The sequence below is a fragment of the Propithecus coquereli genome, unplaced genomic scaffold (genome assembly GCF_000956105.1).
Source record: "Propithecus coquereli isolate 6110/MARCELLA unplaced genomic scaffold, Pcoq_1.0 Scaffold46, whole genome shotgun sequence".
Lineage (NCBI taxonomy): Eukaryota > Metazoa > Chordata > Mammalia > Primates > Indriidae > Propithecus > Propithecus coquereli.
Window position 1 is genome coordinate 1,582,089 of NW_012150396.1, and position 26,621 is coordinate 1,608,709.

General features: G+C 43.6%; 1 protein-coding gene across 1 annotated transcript in view; it reads left to right on the plus strand.

Moving 5' to 3' along the window:
* Positions 1-4,277, plus strand: part of CAMK2D (calcium/calmodulin-dependent protein kinase II delta) — a 274,275-nt gene extending 269,998 nt beyond the window's left edge. The window contains exons 18-20 of the mRNA XM_012655072.1: positions 882-1,112; positions 2,655-2,749; positions 3,966-4,277. Of these exons, the coding sequence (XP_012510526.1) occupies positions 882-1,112; positions 2,655-2,721 (298 nt within the window). The 3' untranslated portion in view covers positions 2,722-2,749; positions 3,966-4,277. The remainder of the gene's footprint in view (positions 1-881; positions 1,113-2,654; positions 2,750-3,965) is intronic.
* The last annotated feature ends 22,344 nt before the right edge of the window (positions 4,278-26,621 follow it).

The following is a 26,621-nucleotide window of genomic DNA, read 5'->3' on the forward strand; positions in this document are numbered from 1 at the left end:
ATGTATTGAATGAATTACTCTTTCTTATATGCACTAGGCACTTTCAAACAAATAATCAAGAAGAAGTATTTAATAAATTCACTTTAACAAAGCTTCACAATAGCATTTCATGTTTCCTCCAACTGACTCTTGGTCAACACCATCTCATCTCTAATAAAAACACGTATCTCTTGGCATTGAATAATGGCATGGGTAGCTACTGTCCAAACACCAGAGGCTGGAGCCTCGTGAGGGCTACTCAGTCCAAGGAAAGAGCTGAGGGTCAGAACCAGGCTATGCGCCCAACACCAAATTTGAGATTTTTACCAGATGATCACAACTGAACTATCATGGAAAGGACTCTACTATGAGGGGGAGTCACAGGACGAGATGCAGAAACAAATTCATGCTACCACCAGCTTTTTTAGAGACAGTGATCTCCATGCTTGATACTTGATATACTTTGCTTGCCACACATACTTCATCAACTAACAAATGCAAACACCACAAGATCCCTGCCAACTGCCCCAGCACTTCCGTCTTTGAAGACCAGAACCACTCGGTGCACCTGGGCCAGGCTTGCCCCACCTCTGTTCATCTTACGGCTTCTGTTTCTAACCACTTCCTATTATAAATAAATACATCCCTCCAGCTTTTTCCCCAATCAATCAAAATTTCTAGAGTAGCATACAAATTGCCCGTAAAGGGAATCAAAGAAAATAAAGACCGTCTCCACTTTTGCGTTTTCTCTTACAGCATTTGATGAGAGCAGATAGTTAGTAGATTGATTAATTATTTACTTAATGAGTGTATGAATGGCATTTCATTCATTGGTCCCAACTGAAGTTCTTACTGGTCTCAGTTGACACGGAAACTAACTTTTGCTTTTCGTGTTCTCTTTCAGCTTTGTCCAAAAGCAATAAACCGATCCACACTATCATCCTGAACCCTCACGTGCACCTGGTGGGGGACGACGCCGCCTGCATCGCCTACATCAGGCTCACGCAGTACATGGACGGCAGCGGGATGCCAAAGACCATGCAGTCAGAAGAGACCCGCGTGTGGCACCGCCGGGACGGAAAGTGGCAGAACGTTCATTTTCATCGCTCGGGGTCACCGACCGTACCCATCAAGTAAATATTCCCAGGCTGTCAGCTTCTTTGTTAGCATACCCACGGTCAGCTCCTTCCACTTGTCCCGTTGTTAATAGCATGGCACATGTTACTTAACGCTAGTGGTTGGTTACATTGATGGAAATAATGCCTTGGTGGGAAGAATCTCTGGGAAGATCAACCAGACCGGCCATGTGTGGGTTGAAACCTACCAGGGAGCAGTAGATGATCATTTTAGATAGGAACCAGAGCCTGCTTATCAAGGTGATTCCTCGCAGGGTTAAATCCGGGGGATTCACGTAATCAGACAAAATGTTTGTTACTTCATTTTCACAGTTGGCACAGGAAGGGGATGCAGGAGGAAAGCACAGGGAGGCATTTCTACAATGGCCAATATATTATCAGGAGCTTCATCTCATAGGTTTTCCATAGATATTAGGAAAAATGTATAAAATACAGCATTTAAAAGCAAATATAAAGTATTACGGTGTCTTTCTCACATCCCCACTCTACCTCACATGCTGTGCTTGTTCTCACACTCAATATTAGACAGATATTTATTGCCCGTCTCCTAGTGCTTCGCCTGTGCCAGAGTCAATGCGAGGGAAAAGACGTTACCCCCAAGGAGTGTGCATTCTCGTTTAGAAAGCAGCTAATTATTGATTCCAAAGGAAAAATAAAACTATGTAATAAAGTTTATAATCGACTTCAGAGTAGAGTGGAATGTTTGTAACGGTTTGGAAGCACACTGTATGCATTAAGATAGAATTTTTAGACAAAGTCGTAAATAACAAGTGGGATTTGGAGACATAGAAAGATAGAAAAAACACAGGGAAGACGGTCCATGCTGAAGGAGAATCGTGAAGACAAGTATGGTATCAGGATGTTGGTTTAACGCGACGGAACGCTGTGGGTGATGAAGGCTGGCTCCAGCCAGAGTAGAGGAAATGATGGAAAATTGTTTGCACCAGTCAAGTGGGGTGAGATGAAACCGAGAGGGAGTGTAGACTGAGTGAGTGGCAGCGTGGCCCACTGCACACCTCCTCCCACACCCTCTCACCAGCGTGGCCTGTCAACATCGGGTGTGGCATGGGGACTCAAGCTCACACAAACAGCCATTCACCTCCCTGCAGAGAGGACCCACTCTCTTTTCCTAGTTTGATAACATACCACAGTGCTTTTCAACGGCCTCCCCTATAGCCTTCATAATTATGCGGCACTGTTGATTTGGAAAAACTGGGTCAGTAAGAACAAAAGCCAAACCAAAACAAAAAAAACAGACTGAAATTCATTTCAAAAACAATAGCTATGTAATTAAGCGAAAGATACAAAAGGAATATGAAGATACTGAAGACACCGGTTTTTGTGTGTATGTTTGTTTTGTATCCCGAAGAGGTCCAGCACAAACTGCCAGGGACTAGAGAAGCGTATAGAAGGGATCACGTTCAGACAGTAGCAGAGGGTGAGGTTTTTCTGCTGTCCCCTGAAGCGTTGATGGGCTAGAGCCTATTTAAGAAAACTTCATTTTATGCCAGGTGGCTTAAATGGGGCTTCTCTTAATAGGCCACCCTGTATTCCAAATGGGAAAGAAAACTTCTCAGGAGGCACCTCTTTGTGGCAAAACATCTAAGGCCTGAAAACCATTCACATATGGTCTTGTAAGTAACATCCTGCTCCGTGACACTCTGTGACAGGAGCTGAGGACTGCAAAGCTGCATGGCTGGTTTTCTTCCTTTGGAGGATATTTTCTCTTGCATTATATTCAGTGAAAAACATACAAGGTCTTTGAAAACGCATCGCAATTTTGCATGAATTCTTGAGTCTGACGTTCAGCCCCATTCTGTAGCATAGCCCTTGTTTTAAAGGTAGAACTTTTAAAGAAGAATTTTTTTTTAACATATGGATTGTGTCATTTTAGAATCTTGGTGTTCTCACATCAAAAGTAAATTATATTTGGGTCAATTCAGACAACTCTCAATTATCCAGACCTCGTGGACAGTAAGCTTTGGGTTCCTCTCGTATCTTACTGTTTTTTAAGAGGTTGCAATTCCTATAAGCCTTTGGCTAAGGCGAATATGTAAATTAATTTGCTGTGCCTTACTGAGTACAATGGTACTTGGCCATGAGGACAGGCCACAGGAGGAAGTCAAGCTGAAATTTAAAATTCACACAGTGGCTATTCCAGAGGATAATTGAAAATTGACTGTAATTAACTTCATGCCTGTGTTGTTTTAATGATTTGTTTCTCACACTTGGGTTAGACACATTCAGATATGTGTGGTGCCATTGTGCATATCTGCCCATTCAAAGCACTGAACCTTATCAGTGCTTTTAAGAAAAAAACAGCCTCCGGCTGTTGCTTTAAAGATAAGAGACCTCCAATTAAATAAGAATAAGCATGTTTTCTCCACTTTTGATGCTGTATTCCTTGTTAAATTGACTTCTAGGTTTAATTTCCCGAGGAATCTAAGAATAATGACAAAAGCTAAGGATGAATTTGAACTTCGAGTCTATTTCAGTTCAACCAAATGATAATTTTCAGTTATTAATTTGTCTAGCAAATATGAATGCTTAAAACACATATTCAGATTTAATAATGTGATTGAAGCCTGTGTCCCTGTCTCTTTATTTTTAGCTTAGCTTCGTGTGAACAAATAGATAATTACTACTGATTTCCTATTTTAATATTGTCTTCGTTTAACATTTTGAAATTTTTCTGGTAATGATCGCAAGCAAACATCTCTTATACATGGTGTTTTCCATCTCTGTGTTAGCTGTGTTATAAAATTGCAACCTAGTCACAACTATCGCAAAACAATTTGGTATTTTATAAAACAATATAATTTATTTCTTCCTCCCCCATTTTCCTTTCAGCTAAATATCGACAGTGCCACTCTGCATTCTCTGTTCTCAAGGCACCTGGAAGGTGATCCTGGGCCGTCCTCTCCTCCTCTTCATGCATGTTTCTCGGTGCATGAAGTTGTGAAGGTCCCACATGTAATGCATATGTGATCCGTCATCTTACCATGTTCCTTCCTATAACGTTGTTTACACTCCAGCTGCGGGGATGCTCCACGCAAACTTAAATTGCTGTTGGCAACCAATGGGGGGAGGTCAGACAAAAAATTCCACAAGATTCCAAGTACAACTATTCATCGAGTTTCTCTGCTTATGCCAAGATTTAACAGACTTAAAAACTATTGTTTTCTGAATGACAGTTTGTAAGAGAAATGTAAATTTTTTAGAACTCTTTGCTGTTAATCTGTTGTGGTTTGTTTGTGTTTTTTTTTTTTTTAAAAAAAAAAGGCAAAAAAATACACCTTCAGTTTCCTGGTGTGATCCTGGTTGAAGTGGATGATTTTTCATTGAGAGCTTTGCTGTTTAACAGTTGAAGAAGGTTGATATGTGGGCAAAATCACTTAGGAATGTGGAAGCAAGAATCAGATGGTTCGCTATCATCTAAAGCCATGTGGTTTTTGGTCAAACTATGTAAACTGGAAAAATTCACATCACTTACGAGTTTGGTCACTTTAGTATATACTCACATTGTTTTGGTGAATTTTCTACATTGAATTTTTTTTCTTTCTCAAATCTGTGCTCTGTTTTCTTTATTTCATTTATTTCCTATTTGTTGCTTTTGTTTGCTTCCTTTTTTATTTTTCTTTTGTTCCATTCTTTCCTCTTTTTTATTATTTTTTTGGCTGGGAGTATATGAGAAAAGAATGAAAGCGAAATTTGCAAAATGAGGCTAAAATAGAAATCAAGGCCTTTTGGGAGTAGCTAAACTAGCACTTTTGATCATCTTCAGGGTCCACAAAAATGTTGTCAAGACTTTGAAGGTTTTTAATTCTGCTTAGGCTCTAGTTTGGACTTAGGTGTCCTAACTAAGTTGGAGGTATTCGAATTGTTTAAACTTAGGGTAAAAGCAGATAAGTTGCTCCTGTGACTGCAATGTCTTACTGATTGGGACAATCGCCAGGAGAATACTAAGTTGTTAGTGGAGAAGGATTTTTGCAAATGCACTGAGTTCTTCCTTGTGGAATGCAACCCCCCCACCCCCCACCGATCATCACTGGCTAGTTTTCTCAAGTTAGAGAAGCTTAGGAATGTTTTCCATTCTCATAAGCGTTTTGAACTTGATCTTTGTGACTTGTGCTTTTTCAGCTTCTCTCTTGAGTCAGAGTACCATTAGCTTCCTCTAAGGAGTTAGGATTTTCCAGTTTAAAACAAAAAGAAAAGGGAAATGTCCTGGGTTCTCTTCGTGCTCCTCACTTCTTTGTTGATTCAATTCCCGTGAGGCTTTTTCTCTTCCCTGAAATGCTTTCTAGTGCATGGAATCTCCATCCGCGTTATTTTCACGATAGTAATTCACTGTCCTCAGAAGCCTATTTTTAAAGCAGAAGCAAAAAACAAAAACAAAACAACAAAAAAACAACCCTCCTTCTTCTCTCTCATACCACCTTTCTGTGTTGATCACTAATCACCTTAGATATTATTGCTAGTGGATGTATGATAGATGGGTTGAAGCTTTTCTGATAATTATTACACAATTTAAAACAATATATATTTAAAATAAATATATACAGTAAATGTATTGAGCCATGTTAACCTGCCAATGAGATCTGTGAAAAAGTAACGGCCTCATTTTTCCCTTTTTAATTTCTTTGACCTTTTTGTGAAGCGGCTACACGTGGCATACATGTATTTTAAAATAAATAGGTGTAGAGTGTTTTTTTTTTTTACACTTTTAATTTAGCATGTGGTGCTGAAGTATTACCGTAGATCGAGTTTGTCTTCCACACTCGGATGTGAGGACATCGTGATTTGTTCTCTCCACCACAACTGAATTACACCTTTATTATCTTCTGTCATTTTGAAACACTGCAGTTTACCATGGGACACTGTATATATTTCTTGCCATAATGGTAAATGGCTGATTGATATATTTAAGAGTTAATAAATTTGTGATTTCTGCTGACAACGAGTCCATCTTTATTTCTTAGGAAGAGGTACTGTGTTTATGCACGCACGGTGCTGCTGAGGTCTCCTTTAGTGCATGACAGTTGGCACTTGGTCATGATGGCAAGTTAATTGTTCTCTAGAAGCAAAACAATGGTCTCCTGGGAAAATTTTGCTAAGATCAGAGTAGTTAACAAGGAAGAGTCCTAATAAGCTTCCGAACTATGCCCTCCCATCGCCTTCACGTGGCAGCTAGGATGTCCCTTTGGAACCCGGACCTGATGGTGTCATACTTCAGTGCTGTCATGCCCAGCGCACAGCAAGCGCCCAGCTCTGCTGCTGCCCGGCTTGAACTTGAGCACCCAGAGGCACTTGGCTCCTTCCGGTTTGCTAAAAGCCTCACACTTTCTCACGTGTCCGTTTATGCTGTTCGTGTTTCTTACCTAGAACATTATTCCCCTATTTCTTTACCTGAATTCTCACTCCTTCCTTGAGATTCGATTTGGAGTATCAGCCCCTGCCTGAACCGCCCTCGGCCGGGCGCCGGGCTTGCTTTCTCTCCCCGAACTTGCACAGCAGTTTGTGTTTCGCTCTCCTGCCGAAAAAATGTGTTTTTATTTGTCCTCTACTGGAGTACAGCGTTTCCATGGGCAAGAACGGGATATTCACCATTGTATCCCTAGACCCCAACCGGGGCCAGGCAGGGAGATACTGTTCATGAATAGTTGTTGAACTGAGGCCCGACCGTAAAGGGGAACCTCAGGGTGTACACAGATAGTCCTGGATTTAATGTTGGGTTCTGTCACCGTCATCTTGATACTCTGAGCGAGTTGCTTCTTCCCTCTGAACCTCAGTTTCCGTAATAAACATACCCATTTAATGAGGATATTGTGAGAATTAGGGATAATGGGTACAGATTGCCTACAATAATATTTGGTAGATACTAAATGGTAGCAGCTATGACTGTTCTAATCACTGATATTAATACACCTATTCTTACTCTTTACTCGGGGGTATATAACTCCTACTTTGCTACGGGCTGCTCTCTTAACGTAGGTTGAGTGTTATTGCTAAGGACATATCATGTTCAAATGTCTCAGCAGGAAGATGGGAGATACTGAGTGAGGTAGTCATCTAGCCGAAGGTAGGAAAAATGGAGTAAATCAGTATATTCTAGGGAAGTTTTCAAAGAGTATTAATCTCAAGTAACTGAAATTTTGAATCTATGTCAATAAAGGAATTATGTATGAGAGTAAACATGGAAGACACAGCTTTTGAGTGACTTTATGAAATAAAATTCTACTGACTTCTACAAACATTTCATGGTATGTGGTCTCCTTTGTCAGATAAAACAAAAGTGAGAATCTATAACAAGATGACGGCGAAGATCAGCGTACGAGACCATGTGTCCAGGTCTGAACGATGAGTCATAAACCACCGTGGCCTGAGACAGCAGCAGGAGGTGTTTCCAGCACTCCTGCTTTCCTAACAGAGAAAAACCATTCTCCAAAGTCATGTGGAACGTTCTCCCAAAGACCGGAGTAGGAAAGGCTGATGGCAGATTGAGCAGGAATCTCACCCAAGAAGGGTTTGCGTCTTAAAGGCTTATACCGCTTTACAACGGAAGTCGAAAATTTCGGATTTATCCATAAAAAGTGTTTTTACCTTTCTTTAAATGTCACCAACATTTTAAAATTGGGCATTTCTTACAAAAGTCATGATTTCTGGCTTAATTAATTGGAGAAAGTATAAGGTTCTGCCCCAGTGGTCCTGTGTTGGCTTTGCCAACAGTCAGAAAAGCCGGTGCCACCAACCCCGCCACACACAAACGCCGCCCTCTTTGAGGTCGCGGCCGGCTTCTGTGGCCACTTTGACTTCTTTCTGAAAGTCAGGAGCACCTCCCTGGGCACTGCAGGCCCTGGCGAACAGGTTTGGGCGTTTTGGTGTGTGGAGGGGGTACTCCCAGCCCCCCTGAAACCACACTACTGAGGCAGCCGCCTTCCTGTCTGCGCACCCTGCCTGCCCCCTAGTCCTGGGGGTAAACAGGTCTCGCGCTTGACAAAGGCCAACAGCTCCGGTTGTGCGCCAGGGCCCATCCCCCCACACCTGCTCACGGGTGTTGCTCTAGCGGCTCTCCCCACCTCACCTTGTCATTCTAGATCATTGCCTCCATGTTAGATGTCCCCGCCAGGGCCCCATGTCTTTCCTTTATAGCCAGAGTCCTTGCAAGGCTTGTCTGCACTTGCTGTCTGCGATTTCTCTCCGCCCGTTCTCCCTTAAACCCGCTCCCATCGCCCTGACCCCTCCGCAGAACAGTTTTACTCAAGTCACCAACGACCATCATGTTATTAAAGCCAAAGGTCAATTTCCTGTCCTCATCGTACTTGATGTTTCAGCAGCATTTGACACCATTGTCCGCAGTCTCCATCCTGAAACCCAGTCTTCTCTTGACCCTCAGAGAATACTTGACTGGCCTGATTTTCCCCCTAACCGTCCTATATGCTCCTTGCCAGTCCCTGTCTGGCCCTTTTCATCAACCTGACTTTGACATTTTAGAACCCTGCCTTTTTTCTATCTTCACCCCCTCCCAGGATAATTGCATCTAATCACAATGGCTTTAAGTTATGTTTTTGTTTGTTTGTTTGTGACAAGGTTTTGCTCTATCTCCTTTTGTTCACGGTGACCTCCAACTCCTGGGCTCGAGTGATCCTCCCGCCTCGGCCTCCCAGAGTGCCAGGATTCCAGGTGTGAGCCACCGCGCCCGGCCTAGCTCAGTTTAAAGTTCCTCCTTCCTGGGCAGAGGGGATTTGCTCTGCCCTCGCTTCGGTGAAAGTCTTTTTAAAAACTTTCAAAAGTTTTTGAAACTTGGTTTATAATACTTCTTTTGTTGGGGGTGCAAGGGTGCTCAGGACAGGATTAAAAGAGCAAATGGGAGAGGAAGCTACATTCTGCAGGTGAAGGCTTGTGGAAGACCAGGTGACTAACCAAGCCCGGCTCCAGGAGGAACGTCTCTGAGTCACCACGATGAGCAACGGCGACACTGACAACAGGCTGCACGCAGACACCACCTGGTCACAAATCTCTCAGCCAGATGCGTCCTCCCACGAGACAGCAAACGTCCTCTTGCTCAAACCGTGAGCACAGAACTCCCTCAGGAAGGGGCTGAGAGCACTAATTTAAACAGTGACGATCGAGTTTACACTCCTGAATCCCCCTCTTTCGGTTTATAGGAAAATTAGCCGATCCACTCTCCTAAGAGGTGAAGGACTGAATATATACGCACGTGCATTCACACACACATGAATTCGCATGCATGTATTCACACACATACATTCGCACACATGCATTCATGCACACATGAATTCACACACATGTATTCATACACACGTCTCACACACACACACACACACATTCATGCACACGTATTCACATGCATATGTATTCATACACACATGTATTCACACACGTATTTATACATACATGCATTCATACACATGAATTCACACACATGTATTCGTACACACGTCTCACATGTATTCATACACATACAATGACACATGTATTCCTACATATGTATTCACACGCACATGTATTCATATACACATGTGTTTGTACACACATGCATTCATACACACATGGAAACACGCATACATAGTAAGAGACATAGAAAAAGAGGAGAAGAGGCATTTCGCTGGCAATTCAAGGTGATGCGTGGAAACGACAAACTAAAACCAAACGTGCTTTTCGGCAGGAAACGAGAGCCAGAGGGAGCGGCGGTTCGGTGCCCACCGTGCGACGGGCGGTCCCGGAAGGGGAGGGCCGCTGTCCCCGGGGCTGCAGCTCCCGGCTCCCAGCCAGGTCCCCGCCTGGCGCCACCGCCTCCTGACAGTCACGCGGGCCGGCGCCGCTCCCTAGAACTAGCCCGTGCGCGCGGGGGAGGCGGGTTGTAATTCGCTGCAGACGGGTAAGTGGGCGAGCGGGGCGCAGAGCGGGACGGGAGGCGAAGTCTCCAGCGCGGTGTGACGATGAGGAGGGAACAGAGAGGCGAGAGATCTCGCGAGGAGGGACGCAGGGAAGAGAAACGCGCTGGGGCGACGCGGCTGGACTGACAGGGAGGCCCGAGAGCACGTTAGCGTCCGTGGCTACGGTTTAACAGCGGACCCGAGTGGGCGCAGGGCGATGTCCGGCCACGCTCCCGGCCCGGTGCTGACGCCGAGCACGTCCACAGTTGAATTTAGGTCGGGCGAGGCAACGTCCCAGAGGGCCACTGAGTGGATACATGCGCTAGATTTTTGAAATGTTAAGTGCAGTTTGCCAGCAGCACTAAAGAGGATATTCAGGTAGAGCGAACAAATATGCGAAGCTAGGAAAGGGTGAAGGGTCGTCGTGCATTCAGAAAACGACACGGAGTTTTGTGTCACTGGAGCAAAAAGCGGCTGAGCGGGGCAGGCGTCAGAGGCAAAACTGGAGAGACGGGTGGCTCCCTAGTTCCCGCGTGCAGGGAGATCGACGGAAATGCCGGACAGCAGGAGGCACGCGGCGTCACGCACGGCGAGACCAGCAGAGGGTGCTCGCAGGCGGTAGGTGGGCAACGGTCGAGGGTTTTAGAAGAATGACTCGGTTTGTTTTGGGCTGTAGGGCGATGACCCTGGCAGCAATGGGGAGTCTATACTGGAGTAGGTCAAGACTACCCGTGTGGGTTCTGTGGTCGGCAAAACAACAGCCCCCCAAGGGTGCCCACCTCCTGATCCTCTGGGTCTGGGCACGTGTCACCACCCCGGCAAAGGGCATTTGCACCTGCAGTCAAGTTCAGACCCCGAGACGGGGGGACTACCTGGGTGCTGGGTGGGCCTAGCGCAACCACGAGGGTCTTTATAAGGGAAAACGGGAGGCAGAAAAGTGAGAAGAGACGTGACCGCAGAGACAGAGAGACTGAGAGGGAGAGGAAGAAAGAGAGCGCTACGCGAAGCTGCTTTGCAAGCGGAAGAAGCGCAGGAAGGCAGGCGGCCTCTAGCGGCTGGAGAAGGCGGGACAGCAGATTGTCGCCGACAGTCTCCGGGAGACACAGCCCTCCCTGCGGCTTCGTTTCAGCCCGAGACCTCTAACCCTCAGAACTGCAAGAGGATCGGTAGGAGTTGTTCTCAGCCACTAAGTGCGATAATTTGTTGCAGCAGCAAAAGGATTTCAGCTAGAAACCTGTTAGGTGAATGATGGAGACGCCCGAGCAGCGACGAAACGAGCAGATTCAGGGGTAATTATTAGAGATGTGAAAATCAGAAAAGGAGTGTTCCGGTGTCCAGAGCCAAAGGAAATTTGCTCTGAAAGAAGGGACGTGACAGATGACTAATTTACTGCCCGTAATCGTTTTTCTCCTTCCAAAGCACAATGATGTCACTGGAAAGTTGCTGCCCAGTGGGAGGCGACGCTTCTCAGTCCCCTGGCAACCCGGGGTCCTGTGCCTCGTTCTTGCCAATGGAATGTGAACGGAAACGCTGTGTGTCACTTCTAAAGCCAAAGACCTTAAACAGCGGGGGTGCGCCGCATGCTCCCTGGTTCCCCACCCACCGGCCGAGTGTAGAGGATACCGAGGTTCTGGGTGGTACGGGATCCCAGGGGTGCAGAGCCACAATATAAAAGGAGGTCCCCAAATCTCCATATGGAAGGTCATCTGCTGACCAGGAACAGCCACACATAGGCCTGTTTGATGAGCAAGATATAAACTTCTGTTTAGTCAATTTGGGGGATTTATTTATTTTCATCCTAGAAATTGGTACTGCAACTGGCATGCTGCACTAACAGAATCCTAAAATACGTGGCATTGTCGAGTGGATGGCAGACATTGATGCAGGAGGTTGCAAAGGAGAGTCATGCCGTGCGGTGGCAATAGACTTGAGAAAACTTGACCGGCAACAAAGTACCTGCCAAGCTTGTAGCTCTAAGTCCGAATGTTGTTTGTGTTAGCCAGTGACACACTGGCTGTATTTAGCAAGTCCTTAGAAGAAAGATGAGCTCAGACACGAATTAACCAGTTTGCAGGCAAAAAGGCAAGGGAGTACCCAGCTATTTGGAGTTTTGCACAATTGGAAAATCTGCATGATTCTAGAAATCAAACATGAATAGATAAGACTGAAAAGGCTTTGAACAAAAAAGCCCTTTACTTTTCTAGTTAAACAAAGTGACTCGGTCCTGGAGCAGAAATCAGATTAAGGGTGTTTCCTTCCCACCCAAATCTATTGTTTCAAATAACTTTAAGATAAGCACTACTAAGTTCAGAGAAAGGCATGGGATAAGAAAGTGAAGAAATAAAGCAGGCCTAGGAATGGTATCTGGGATCAAACTTTAGTTATAACCTACTGAGTTTTTGAAGGAGTTGTATTGGCGAAGACCAGGCTCCTGGGCAAAAATGCTATTGAATCATCCTCGAGACCCACACTTACACAAACAAAAAGTTCAGTAGAACCAAAGGACATTCTCCAGTACCCACTCCAGATATGGCCACTGAGGATCTTGGGCAAGGAAGAGCCACCTGGGTGTGGGGCGAAGTCAGAAGCGGGGTATCTACAGGGTTTCAAAGTCCGGGACCCATTGTTTAAGGCAGGTCATTCGAGGCGGAGGACCGTGTGAGTCAGGGCAAATGCATGTGATGTGACAGTTTAGGGCTGGTTGATGCAAGTGAAGGAAGGTTTGGAAGCAAAGCCTTTGTAAGGAAGCTGTTGCTGGTAAATGAGCTGTTTACCGAGGTGGGCAGACTGGGAGTCTGAGAAAAAAATGGGCTGTGCAAAAGTCCCTAGGCAAACCGTGAAGTTATTTTGTGATTTACAGAGTTGTCTCTCCTAATGAAAGTTTTGTTGGAACAAGCAACAAAGTTGTGGTCCACAATATTTATCTAAATCTTATTGACACATAAGGTCCCAGTTCTTGCTTTTCTTGCTATCCTGTCCACGGCTCTCCATGACATGGGTGTCAGAGGGTGTCCTCCCAACCAGGAGGAGCCGCATCTGAGCCTGATGGGAGGACTGCTCTTCACCCAGAGGTCTAGGCTCTTGAAGATGCAGTGACTGAAGGGACTCTAGTTCCCTAGAAAGAAAGTAGGTATATCCTGCATTTGGAAAGCAGTTTGCACGTGCGTATTGGCTGCCCAGCTGGGTAGACCATATAAGAAACACTTAACTGATCGCCAAAATTGTGTGCTTCCCTTCCACTGTGTAGAATCATCCCTGGGAACTAGCTGCCCAGCTAGAGGTCACATGTCCCAGCTTTCGGTGTGACCGGGAGGAGCCATGGCACTATGTGAATAGGATATGAGTAGAGTTGACGTAGGTCACTGTCACACCTAAATTCTGTGAAATAGGTGTGCATTCCTCATTTTCTCTTTCTCCATTTGGCGCTGACAGCAGAGTACTTTGGAACTCTAGCGCAAGGCAAAACCACACATGGAAGCAGCAGCCCGGGTCCCTGAATCCGCGTGCAGAGTGTCATCTGCAGATCAGAGCTACCCATGCTGGTTTGTCAGGTGTGAGAACAATAAACTGCTAGTGGGTTAAGTCGCTGAGATTTGGCGGCATATTTGTAATAGTGGGTAGCATTATCCTAACTAATAGATGGGCCTTACCATAAAAGATGGAATATATAACATAAAGTCACAGATTGACATTTGCTATATTAATTGAAAGAGCAATAGAAAGACATATTTATGGGATCATGCCGTTTTTGTGATAACAGAAAAACATCTATATAAATAGAAGAAACCAGGAAGACTATCCATTACATTTTTAATAATAAAAAGGTCTGAATTTTGAGATAATTCCTATCTTACTCTTTATGCTTTTCTGAAGTTTCCAAATGCTTTATAATTAATATGAATTACTTTTGATATAAGGAAAAAGAATTTTTAAAAAGATGTCGCTATTAATAACCAGATGTGAGTGTCTCTTAGACAAAATCCATTATTACTGAGTCCTGGCACATAGCAGGCCCTCAAAAAAATTATCTGTTTAATGGTAATACTCAAAGTCTAATATACAACAGCCTTCAGGTTCCCATGACTGGTGACGTCGCAGAGACGGCGGGCTACGTAGGTGCTTTTTCAGATCTGGGTTTAAAGATTCTCTTTTCTCTCAATAAAAAGCAACTTCATTTACTAGGTCATTTTTACAAATGATAGCGTTCGGTAGGTAACGTCATTACAAACTTTATTAAAGCAAAGTTGAAGAAATGTTACGCTGAAACAACAGCTTTTCAGACGTGATGGACCTAATGCTGCGACTCATAATTAAGAACCATCATCAGGGTAAGAAATCAGTTCCTGAAATTGCCGGGATCAAAGCGGAGCTGCTGCTAGGGTAGCTTTCTCCCCAGAGAAGGCCGCGTGCCATCCGGTTCTGACTACCTGTGAAAACATGCTCTCTGTCACCATGGCAGCAAGGCTGATCATCTTGATTAAAAAGGTTTCTGCTCTCAGTCCCATGAGGGTAAAATCAGCACTTCCAGACACAGGATGAGTCATTGCTTTTGGCCTCATTAACATGGTGTAACCCTTCTGTCTGCTAACGAAAAAACATTTAACCAGAGGAATAAAATCGTGCAGGCAAGCAGCGAGAATTTCAGCAAGCAATTCCAAAGCCCAATTTTGCTTTGGAAGTGGAGGAGGTGAACTTTTTAGCAAAACAAAACAAGCTGTAGAAAACTACATTAACCCTTTAAATGTGCATGTTCTTCAAAGAGCCAGAACCACGTGGCTGTTAGAAGAAAATGTTAATTAAACTATGTGCAGCGCATAGAAAACCAAAACAGTATTCCACTTAGTCTTGAAGAACACACAAGGTTATAATAAAGACTTCCTGGTTGAATCGGGCCTCTTCGGAAGAGGGAGACAGAGGAGAGGCTGTATTTTCCCGCTGCTGAAACAGAAGGTTGAGTGGACAGGAAATAGAAACCTCAGGGAACAGCTTTGTGTGGAGGGAAGCCAATTAGGCAGTTGGGAACATTCCAGAGGCAACCATGTGTCTTGTGAAACCATAGACATGTTTTACTAAAAGAAGAGAACATGAAAGAGATTGGGATGGACCGTAGGAAGAAAATGCAACTGTTCGACTCAAATTTGACTGTCAAATAAGGATTTATGATCAAATCTTCCCAGGGTTTAAATGCACACACATACACAGTGCACACACTGCCTAGAAAATACAGAGTTCGAATTATTAATAGGATTTTTCCTCCTTTTCCCTTTAAGTTGACAAGCAGTCTTCAGCACAAAGAGCTAATAAAGCACCATTTTTTTGGTAAAATGACACTCTAAGATTTCACAATATTTGCCATCATCAGCCCTGTTAATATTCTTACGTGAAGATTCTTGTTCAAGTTTCTGGTTCCCTAGGGAGCATCTTTGGCATGGAGAGAGATAACAGCAGTATGGTTCTTCAGTGAGGTCAAAGGAAAAGTTAATAATTTGTCCATAAGAGTTACAAAGAGCAAAGAATATCTTTAGAGAGCCAAGTGAACGCGATCTTGCTATCAAAACATTGCAATACAGAGCAGTTAAGACAGCACAACGGAGCGCGGGCGCTGGGAGCGGAAATAATACAACTACATGAGCAACTGGAGAGCTGCTCAGGGCTGGCCAAAGGCCAAGGCCAAAGGCACACTGTGGACGGATTAAAGCGAGTAATTCCTCAGTTGCTTTGGGCAGAAGTGGTCAAGATTTCTCAAAACACAGCATTGGAAGAAACCCAATAAACAAAATAGATTCAGGCTCCAGAGACCTCTAATGAAATGGGGTTACCGAGGAGAAAAACACTCAAATGTGAATTGTAAACTAAACAGGCGAGGGAAATAAAGAGCCAGTGACCATGTTTAGTCTGAAAGGTGCCAGTCCATTGAATTTCACATTTCCTAAAACATGCTGATTTTGCTTGGGTTGGAGAGAGACACGATTTTCCACAGAGGAGCGTATGGAAGTAGCCAGTAATAGACTGCACACTCGTGGCGAGATCGATGGCAAAATATTTGCGGAAGTTATAAGATTGTCTTTAAAAATCTGTGATACTTAAGATCTAACAGCCCATTAACCACTGTTAAGGGCTCCTGGCTGGCCACCTTCTGAATTTTCTGGGGTATCTATCTGCCTAGGGTTCAGAAAGGTGATCACTCAGCAGTTTCTCTCTCTCCTCTCTCTCTCTCTCTCTCTCTCTCTCTCTGCCCCCTCTGGCTTCAGAAGGGAACAAATGCTCTAATTAAATTGTGGATGTTGATTTTGCTTCACATTCCACCTTAAATAAAACCATGTTTGAAGATGAAGGAAAGAAATTCCTTTTTATCCATGAGATACATTCAGATATTAGATGAATAGTTAATGATGTAAAATCTTCATTTACTTCTTCACAAATTGAATTGTATACACTTCAAGTAAAGCAGGTAGACAGACTCTGTCTCAAAAAAAAAAAACAACACCACATTTTGGATGAAGGAATGGTATCTAAAACATACACATGACCCTTAAAAGTTAATAATAAGAAAACAACACAATAAGTAGACAAAAAATCTGAACAGACACCTAACCAAAGAGTATATACAAATGGCAAATAAGAATATGAAAACATGGTCAACATCATATGTAATTAGGAAATTGTAAATTAAAATATCAATGTTATAGCACTGGAAGCTTATTAGATTGGCTAAAATTTAAAAAAAAACAAACTAATAATACCAACTGCTGATGAGGATGTGGAGCAATAGAAACTCTCTGCTGGTGGGAATGCAAAATGGTGTAGCCACCTTGGAAGACAGTCAGTTTTTACAAAGCTAACCACAGTTTCACCATACAATCCACAGCAATCATGTTCCTATGTAGTTACACAAATGAGATGAAAATGTATGTTCACACAAAAACCTGTACACAAATGTTTACAGCAGCTTTATTCATAATCATCCCAAATTGGAAGCAATCAAGACGTCCTTCAAAAGGTGAATGGGCAAGCAGACTGTGGTACATCCATACAGTGGATGCTTTCCAATGATAAAGGGGAAAAAAGAGATATCATTACACAAAAGAGACCCATGAATAACTATTACATGCATATTGCGAAGTGAAAGAAGCCAGTCTGGAAAGGTATAAACTCTACAATTCCAATCATATCACATTCTGGAAGAGATAAAGTTCTAGCAATGGTAACAAAAAGGAAAATGGCTTCCAGGGGCTTGCGGGTGGAAAACATGTTGAATACAAAAGAAAGTATAAGGGCATTCTTTTTCAAAGATTGTGAAACAATCCTGTATGATACTACCATGGTGGATACACAACATTATAAATTTGCCAAGACCCATAGAATTTTACAGGACAAAGAATGAATCTTAAGAATGCAAATTTTTAAAATATTATATAAGAGGTCAGAGCACCCCAGGATGGAGTACAAAATGCGATGGTACAATCTGTAGGAAACAACCTTGCTGAAAGAGGTGGGGGAAAGGTGCTGACCTAGAGTATTTTGTAAATGAATAAAGACTGGAAGACGAAAGGCAAAAGAAACTGTATAAGCACTGTACTCTAGTTAATAAAATTGTTTTCTATGAAGGTATGGGTTAATAATTCTGATACCAGTATACGTGTATTCTGAAAGTAAGTGACCATGTAAATGGATAGTGGATAGTTGGAATGCGAGGTTACAGAAAAGTAAGGTGAAGAGGCTGGGATGACTCATGTAGCATGAATTAGAGTTGGAGACAGCAATACGAGCTTATGTTTACCTTAATATAGATACAGATAGTCACATGCAATAATACTTGTGGGTGTGTGTGTATAAGTAATCATATACATGTATATTTCCTTGCTCTGTCAGCTAAGAGGGCCCAGAAGAAACCATACCCTGAAAGCTATGAGCACACCTAGTACCCAGAGCTTTTATGCCATTCTCTAAAAAAAGCAGCCAGGGTTCCTTGGAGCATTGCTTATTTCTAGTACTGAAGCAGGAAATAAACAAGATGAGCCTGGAGTATCTTGTAGTGCCAGAAAGTAAGGAAGTGCTTTTTAAAAAAACAACATAGCTGTGGAAATGTATCAAGGGTACACTGGAGCCAACTGAAAGAGCTCCCAATGGCCAAAGTTAAAACAATTTTGCTCAACAAAATAAATAAGTCATACTGGTTTATAACCCAAGATGTAAAATAAATATCCCCGAGTTGATACGGATATGAATAAATGATGGAGTAAACTAATAACTGGGGAGAACAGACACATCTCCTGTGCATAAAAATTCCAAATAACGTCTGCACATCTTCTTCAGGAGGTGGAACGTAACTCCCACTCCTTAAGTGTGGTCTGTGCAGATTGTTTTTCTGCCAAAGAGTGAAGTATGAAAGGTGAAGGAAAAAAGTATTTAAGTTTACAGTGGAGAAACCTGACAACCCTCCCTGAGCCAGGTGCTCGAGGTTAAACATCACTAATGATGTCATGGCGATGCACGCACCCTTGATACGACATGATAAAAATGGCGGATGCCCTTCGCAGTCCATCTCCCCCTCGCAAATAGCCCGTCTGATCACGAGAAAGACATCAGACAAACCCTCCTTGCAGGACGTTCTTTCCCAAGTGTTCCTCAGAACCGTCAGGGGCATCAAAAACAAATTCTAAGAAACTGTCGCTGCCAAGAGGAGCCTAAGGAGATGTTGCCACTAAATGTAACGTGGTTTCTTGGAACAGAAAAAGGACATTGGGTAGTAACTGAGGAATTCTTAATAGAGTATGAGCTTTAGTTAATAGTGATATGGATTCATTAATTGTAACAATTGTACCTTACTCATTTAAGACAGTAATATTATAGTAGGGGAAATGACATATGGGATATATGGGAATCTCTGTACTGTCTTCACAATTTTTCTGTAGATCTAAACCTGTTTCCAAGGTAAAAAGTTGTTTGTTTTTTTTTAAAAGCTATGACAGTTTGCCAGTCAATAAAGATACGGACCCCGCCCTGGTTACTGGGTTTATGTGCAGCGTTACCAGTGAACGCCTTGATCAGTGAGCCGGCCAGACCTGAAAGCCATGTCTTTTACAGCATAGCTCCTAAAAGCCAGAACCGAGTGACAGGTCAAGGTGACATTTCGCAGCTATAAGGCTTTCTCAAAAAAAAAGCACCCAGTGATGTTCCAGCACGGTTTATGAACGTTGGCAGTTAGTTCAGATGTGAAGCCACTGCCCATCAAATTTTAAGATTCTGGCACCTCGCAACTGCGTCCAACACGCCTTTCTAAACACGGGGCCTGAGCAGTGGGGCTCACTTCCAGCCCTAGCTTCGACATCTCCCTATTTTTCCTTGCTGTGTCGGCCGTCTAAGCCTGAGATCTTAGTCTCTTGTCCTGTTTCCACGATTTTTGAGTCTCAAAGGTACCCTGCTTACCACCTAATGATGACAGAGGGGAAGGAAGGAGGGGGAGGGGAGGGGAGGGGGAGAGAGGAGGGGGAGGGGGCGGGCGCGCACAGGTGCTGAAAGGCAGTTTTTCAGGTTCAGCAGATGTTACTTGATTCTCTTGCGTGCCACCTTCAAACCATGTAATAAAACAAATGTAATAAAGGTGGCAATGATGATCACCCTGCCCCTTGAAACCTTAATGTCCTTGCTCCTTTCAGGTGAGTAACCATGGCACGCAGCTCTTCACCGACGGTCTGAAATTCTGCCAGCGGAATATAACGCCCCTTCCTCCTGAGCCTGGGCTGATTTTGAAACTATATCGGCAGACCACGTGGCCTGTCTCTGAGTTAATTATTTTGTGCAGTAAAGTGATTGAATATGTTCTGGTATGTCAAGCTTCTGTTCATATATTCAATGTAATAGTTTTATAAGCTAAAAGCTATTTTTGTCCAAATAATTTAACTTCTCTAGGCCTCAGTTTCCCCAACTGATAAAGAGGAGGCTATGCCTGCCTGTAAGGGTCCCCTCTGCTCTGTCGGTCCGCACCAAGCTGCCTGAGAGTGACTTGCGACCAGGGCTTTTGTAATTTGTCCCTGTTACCTAATACATGGCAATCTTGTTTTTATCTTTATTGTTTTTCAAAAATTCGACTTCTTGAGTTACAGCCCTGCCTATCAAATGTATGTGCCGCTCTTATTTTCTATCATTGCATTTATCAAACCAAAAACTGCTTAGAAAATTCTTCCTAGAGAGCAAAGTTTTCTATCTTGATGGCATTCTAGTCTGTTCTTTTTAACTCTTAAATATAATTTTCAAGACGTGTATTAGTCTCCTGTGCCCAAATTTCCCTTTTTATAAGTACACCAGTCATGCTAGATTAGGGCCCACCCTAATGACCTCATCTTAATTTGATCACCTGCAAAGACCCTGTTTCCAAATAAGGTCACGTTCACGTCACTGGAGTTAGGAGCCCAGCGTCATTTACGGGGGACACAATTCAACCCATGACAAGAAGGAGAAGAGGTGATGTTATTCCAAATAACAGGTAAAAATCGCCCCCTCTCCAGGTTTGACCTTTGCAAAATGATACTGCTGTCTGACGTTTCCAGTTGGCATCATCTTGCTCTCTTTTCATATTTCCATAATTTTCTCTCTCTCCTCTCCTCTGTTTTCGCCCTTCTCCTGTCGTTCTTTATTTCTTTTTTTCTATACGATTTGAAAACCTAAGAACCTGATACAGACTTTCGAGCCTTCTGTTTTTTCTTCCAGTTATCTCCTTCATCAAATTAGCTTTAGCCACCGTGCATGGGAACCCGGAATTACTTGTTTAGCAGGGATTGCTGGGAACGTGTGGTCCTCGTGTAACCGGCTCCAGGAACAAAAATGCCTTTTTGCAGTTCTCTTCTGCGTCAAGTTCCCAGGCTAGTGAGACTTGCTGACCGGAACTTCGTTACTTTCTGTTTCGCTGATACATTCCCTTTCCAGTTGACTTCCAGAAATGACAGGACCTCCTTGTAGCCAGGAGATAAGTACAGGGCCTCACACACCTGTTTTCTCAGAGTAGCCAAGGGGAGCGGTGCCCCTCCAAAGACCTTGCCCAAAGACCCGCTGAGCAACCTGGTCCCAAATCCGGCCTGCACACAAGACCGAAAGGATGACCAACGTTGCCCCCAGCTCTGTGTACCACTAAAATCCCATCTGGGAGGAGCATCTACCCATCTACCATTTTTTGATCATGCAATATATGTACCGGTACGATTTCTCACTGCTCTTGCATGCCCTCCCTCCACCCCAACGTGCGATGATGCTCACTGACCTCGTGCATTATTCATTTGACCCCTAGAAAAACCCCTGACCCCATCAGTCGGGCAGGCAGTCCTCCCGCCTCCTGCTTTAATGTCCTCCGCAATAAATTTCCTTTCTTCCTTGACCATCCTCATTGTATCAGTAATTGGCTTTCTGTGTGGTGATCAGCTAAGCCTAAGGGGGGAGAAAACCCACCTGTGTTAACACCTAAACCCAAGAAAGCGGGAAGGGCAGAGTGAGGAAGGAAGAAATCAGCATCTACAATGAGATGAACAGTGGCGAAGAGAGGCAGGATTCTGAATCTGCAAGTCCCTTAACTCAGGTTTGGATAAGTGACAAAGTTGCTTCTAAAGCTGCTGATAAAATCTGTACAATTCCTCTTGGTTGAGATAGGACAGCCCAGATCTATAGCCTCACCCAGATTCTGGCTTTTATTGTAAAATAAAATTTGCTCTGGGTTGAAATGTAAATTTATGCCACGGGGCCACTGGTGCTTCTGAAATAACCCCTGAACATACCATTGGCAAGACATACGTAGTACAGGAGCCTGTTAAGCCCACCAGAAAATTGCCCAAACCTCCTGGATCTAGGACTGGTCAGCAGTCAGCATCTCTCTGGTTGACGCTTTTTAGCAAGAAGGATTCTAATTGCGTTTCAATGGTTTCTGGGACGACAGCATCATGAGTGTCATTTCCTCTCTTTCAATCCACATTTATTACCATAGATTAAATGTATTCTTTATATTTATCTCTACATGTTCTTGCTTTATATGTACGTCTATTGAAGATTGCACTTTCCGATTATAAACTGCCGTAGCAGTACTTCCCAAACTGCCGCGTGCGTGAAAATCACTGAGAACGTTTTGAGCGTGCGTGTTTTGGTCCCTACCCAGAGAGATTCTGAATCCGTAGATCTGGAAGAGGAACCCAAGAATCTGTGTTTGTAGCAAGGACCCTCTGTGGTTCTGATGCAGCTGATCCTTGCACTCCACTTTAAGAAACATAAACTGAGAGAGTGGAGACTGATTCCTTTCAAGATGACTTATATCATTCACGAAGACAGCCCACACCGGTAGCTATTTAACTGACTCTCGCCGGCTGCTGCTAGTTGCCTGCTAAGTACCGCTCATGACCAACCTGCTGTACAGACACTGAGTTTGTGCAGTTCACCGGGCACTGAGAAACAGGACAAAGGGCTGATGGATTTTTTTTCCCGAGTAGCAGAGATGATCATCAATTCTTCAACAAGGTATGAAAACTCCCTCTTTTCTTTGGTGCACACAATCGCTTTAATTACAGCAGGTCTTATGGGCTGCTGTTTCCTCCGCAGTTGACAACATAGAGATGAAAAAGGGTGTGTATGTACAGAGATGTCTTCATTTCTCCCCCTCTGTGGCCCATGATCCTGTCACCTCTCTTCACGTGTGCCTGATGGCAGTCCAGGAAGATGCATTTCTTTTATCAATCACAAAAATGCCGCACATGAAGGGAAGTACTCCATTAGGGCCAGAAGCACTGCGCTCTCACTAAATAAATCTCCACCCGGTAGGCAGAAGCACTGAGGAGTACGAGCCCCCGGGGATACGGTTCCAGTATGAACAGACCCCTGATTTCTGCACCTCCAGCAGACGGAGCAGAGAAGCCTAAGCCCCCTCACTCCTTCACAGCCCTTTACGGCACTGGCCCGTTGACAGTTTACTGATTCATTTGTCTGAATCTCACTCTCGCTTCTTGACGAAGAGGAACTATGTCAAAACCATCTGTGCATCCACAGCTCTTGGCAAAAGGCCTGACCTAAAGTAGGCAATGAACGAACAATAGCCTCGTGATTGAATCAATAAACTAACCTTCCGGAAAAGCAGACCTAGCTTCTCCCAAATGCTTCTAGAAAAATTCTTAGTTTCTCAAGCGACGTCAGATCCATATTGGAACTCAACTGACAGCCCAGCCAGTTCAACCTGCTCTGTCTGCATCTGCTTCACCACGAGTTGTTCTAGAAAGATTGGTTGGACAGAGACTTTTTTTAAAAAAAAATCACCTCCTAAATATAAAATGTCCACGGTAAAGGGCAAGCTTAGGAATATGAAGGGGAGGTGTGTGGGGTGGGGTTAAAAGCATCTTCGCTTTGGTAATATTCTGGATCTAACTCTTCACAACTGAAGTTACGTTTGGAAACTACATATAGATTTGTTCAAAACGTTAAAATATTTTAAAGAGCCTTTTCTCTCCTTGTTTTCACACTGTGTCTCTTCTTAGAATGTATCTGTATTTTTGTTTATTTTCTAAACCGTGAATCAGATACAGGTTGGAAAAGGAAATCTGGTGATTTGGGAGAAGGAGTTAATCAAACACCATCTTCTAAAAGGTGCTTAGCGCATCTGGACACTACAATGAATCCTTAAGGCATTTTCTCGTCCCCTCCAGGAAAGGAGAAGAAAAGTCTCTGGTCACCTTAGTGTCTTCCGGCCCCACTCCTCCCCACCAATGTCCCTTGTAGCCGAGCCTTTTCCCTCCTTTGATGCATCCTTGGTAGAAAAAAAAACATGGCATTTATAGCTGTAAATAAAACAGTCTAATCTTTGACGGATAGCAGGAAATGGGATGATTTCTTTTAAAAATCTGATGATTCTGGCACCTGGTGGTTTAAAGCGCTGACACATAAAGAAAAAAGGAGGCACAACCTTGGAGAAGCCGGAAAAAGAGAAACACTGTAGAATGTGCTCTTTGGTATAGATTCTCTCTTGATATTAGTACAAAGAGTGGGACACCCACAAAACTGCCCAGCACCTCGGCTCTCTCCTGCTTTCTGCTCACAAGATGAAATGGCATCATGATTCAGAGCAGAAATTTTAGAATCAGGAAAAAAAAACAAAATTGAAACGTGGCCGGGCCTAAGAAAAGTAACTCCAACCCGGGAAACCCAAATCCCTTAACCAAGAAAAAAAAAAAAAAAAAAAAACAACGAATAATGGCCGGAAGAAAAAAAAAACAATAAAAAACAACCAAGGAACAAGAGGAAAAAACAAGTAAGGGAAGGCCCAAGCAACCGAAAAGGTCCACAAAAAAAAAAACAACAAAATTTGAAAAAAAAAAAAAAAACAACCAAAAAGGAAAAACCAACCCCGGGTGCCAAAATGCCCCAGTTTAACCCTAATGAACCCAACCTCCCCGGGGTGATTGGTTGGTTTTTTCGGAGACAGAGTCTCCCTCTGTCGCCCCGGCTAGGGTGCCGTGGTGTCATCATAACTCACAGCAACCTCAAACTCCCGGGCTCAAGTGATCCTCCTGCCTCAGCCTCCCAAGTAGCTGGGACTACAGGCACAAGCCACCACGCCCGGCTAATTTTTCTATTTTTGGTAGAGATGGGGTCTCGCTCTTGCTCAGGCTGGTCTCGAACTGCTGACCTCAAGCCATCCTCCCGCCTCATCCTCCCAGAGGGCTGGGATTACAGGCGTGAGCCACCGCCCCAGGCTTCCCTATGGCTTTTTTGTCTTTTTCTTTGCTCCTGTCATTTTTAGTGTACCACTTTAACAGTATGAAGTTGCTGATATTCCATCATTTCTGACCTGCAAAAAATGGCTGTTTCATAGGATCAAACCAAATATCTCTCCGTGAGTTAGAAGTCATCGTCCATTGTTAGAGACTTTTCCACGGGAATAAACAGGTTGGCTGAAATCGTATCATCACGGATAGTTCACCCACTGAGCTTAAATGGGCCCTGGGATGTGGGACTCAGCTTATACAAAATCTCTCTCCTATGAGCTTTACTTTAAAGGACCTATGATTAGTTCCATTAAAAACCTCTTCTTCTGTGTTTCACAACAAGAATTTTATCGGAGATTATATGCTACGTAACTGGGGATTTTAAAGACAATTTGTCTACATATAATCCAAAACTGCTTTCTTTTTTACCATCTATGAAATCAAGAAACCACAAAAAGCGTACTTACAGAAAATAAAAACCTCCTAGGCAACAACCTCACACAATACAAAAATAATCTAATGCTGGCAGAAATGGTCCCTCGGAAATAGTGGCTCATTTGTTTAGAGTTCTGCTGTTATTAACTTCTGGTGATCAGGGAGGGAGAAGTAGAAAGCATGCCGCGGAGAATCATTAAAAACAACACGCTAGATAGAGATAACCGTGTAGCTGACAAGCCACACGGCGCAGTTTGAATTAAAAGCAAACACACACACACACACACACACACACACACACACAGAAAAAATTTAAAGCTGCTACTGGAATGCATGGAGTCCCTGAAAATCCAGACAGATTTCTGAAGTCTGCACAAAGAAAAAGGCCATTTCAGTGTTACCATCCTAAACCAACAACAAATGCCAGGTGTGTTTAAAAGCAGCTAGGGAAATGAAAGGGAGACACATTCTTAGGCAGAACTTGGCAATGTTTAAACGAGAGGTTTACAATGCCTGGCAGATTGTAACCTCTGTGGCTTTAAATGAATGGATGGATGTTCCTGCAAAGGCAGAACCTCCTGACCTGGGTGCAGAGCCTGATCTGGAACATTCTATGCCTTGCCACAGCTCCGGGAACTCATTCCTTTCGCTTCTTTGTGCTGCCACTTGCTCAAAATAATAGGACCAGCCTTTGTACTCTAAAGGCTAAATTAATCATAATGTCCATATTGAAAAATCTCCTAAACTCCTGCTGAGTGCGGAGCCTGCACTTGTCGTCACAGAATGCGAGTGTGACGTGCAGAGCAGAGCGGGGTCCCCTCTCTGAGCACACAGGACAGACTCAAGGGATGTGGCTCTTCTCTTCCTAGGGCTTTGGTCGTGTCACCACTGAGCGAAAACAGTGACAGGGCTACCGCATCCTTGCTTTCTCACTCCTTCCCCCAGCTGGAGCTTCTCGTATTTGCGAATAGGATCCCAGTCGCAGAGGCACTGAAGGGTTTCCCAGTAGAGTTATTGAGATTTGAAGCGAATGGCCAGAATTTTTGCTTTCACACACACAAAACTGTGAACGATATTGTCCGTTATTAACAGAGGATTCAGAGGTGTCGATCATTTCATGCCTGCACAATGAAATTCTTTCAAATTATTAGATTTATTTGACTGATAAATGCTGGAAAATCAAATCAGATTTATTTGTCACTAAAGGAAGACTTTCACCTGAATTTGGGGATCAGTGCCTCCTGCCTTCCTCACTTTTTCTCCACACCCAGAATGTTTTCTGTTACTTCCCATAAAAAATGGCTCCAAGATGAACATCATGAAATCCGTTATTTGAGACGATATGATTTTTTGTTTTGTCTGAATTCAACGATGTCTTTCAATAAAACGGATCTGTTTGTACGGACGTGGCCATTGTAGACCAAACCTTTTGAGAGTCCTTCACA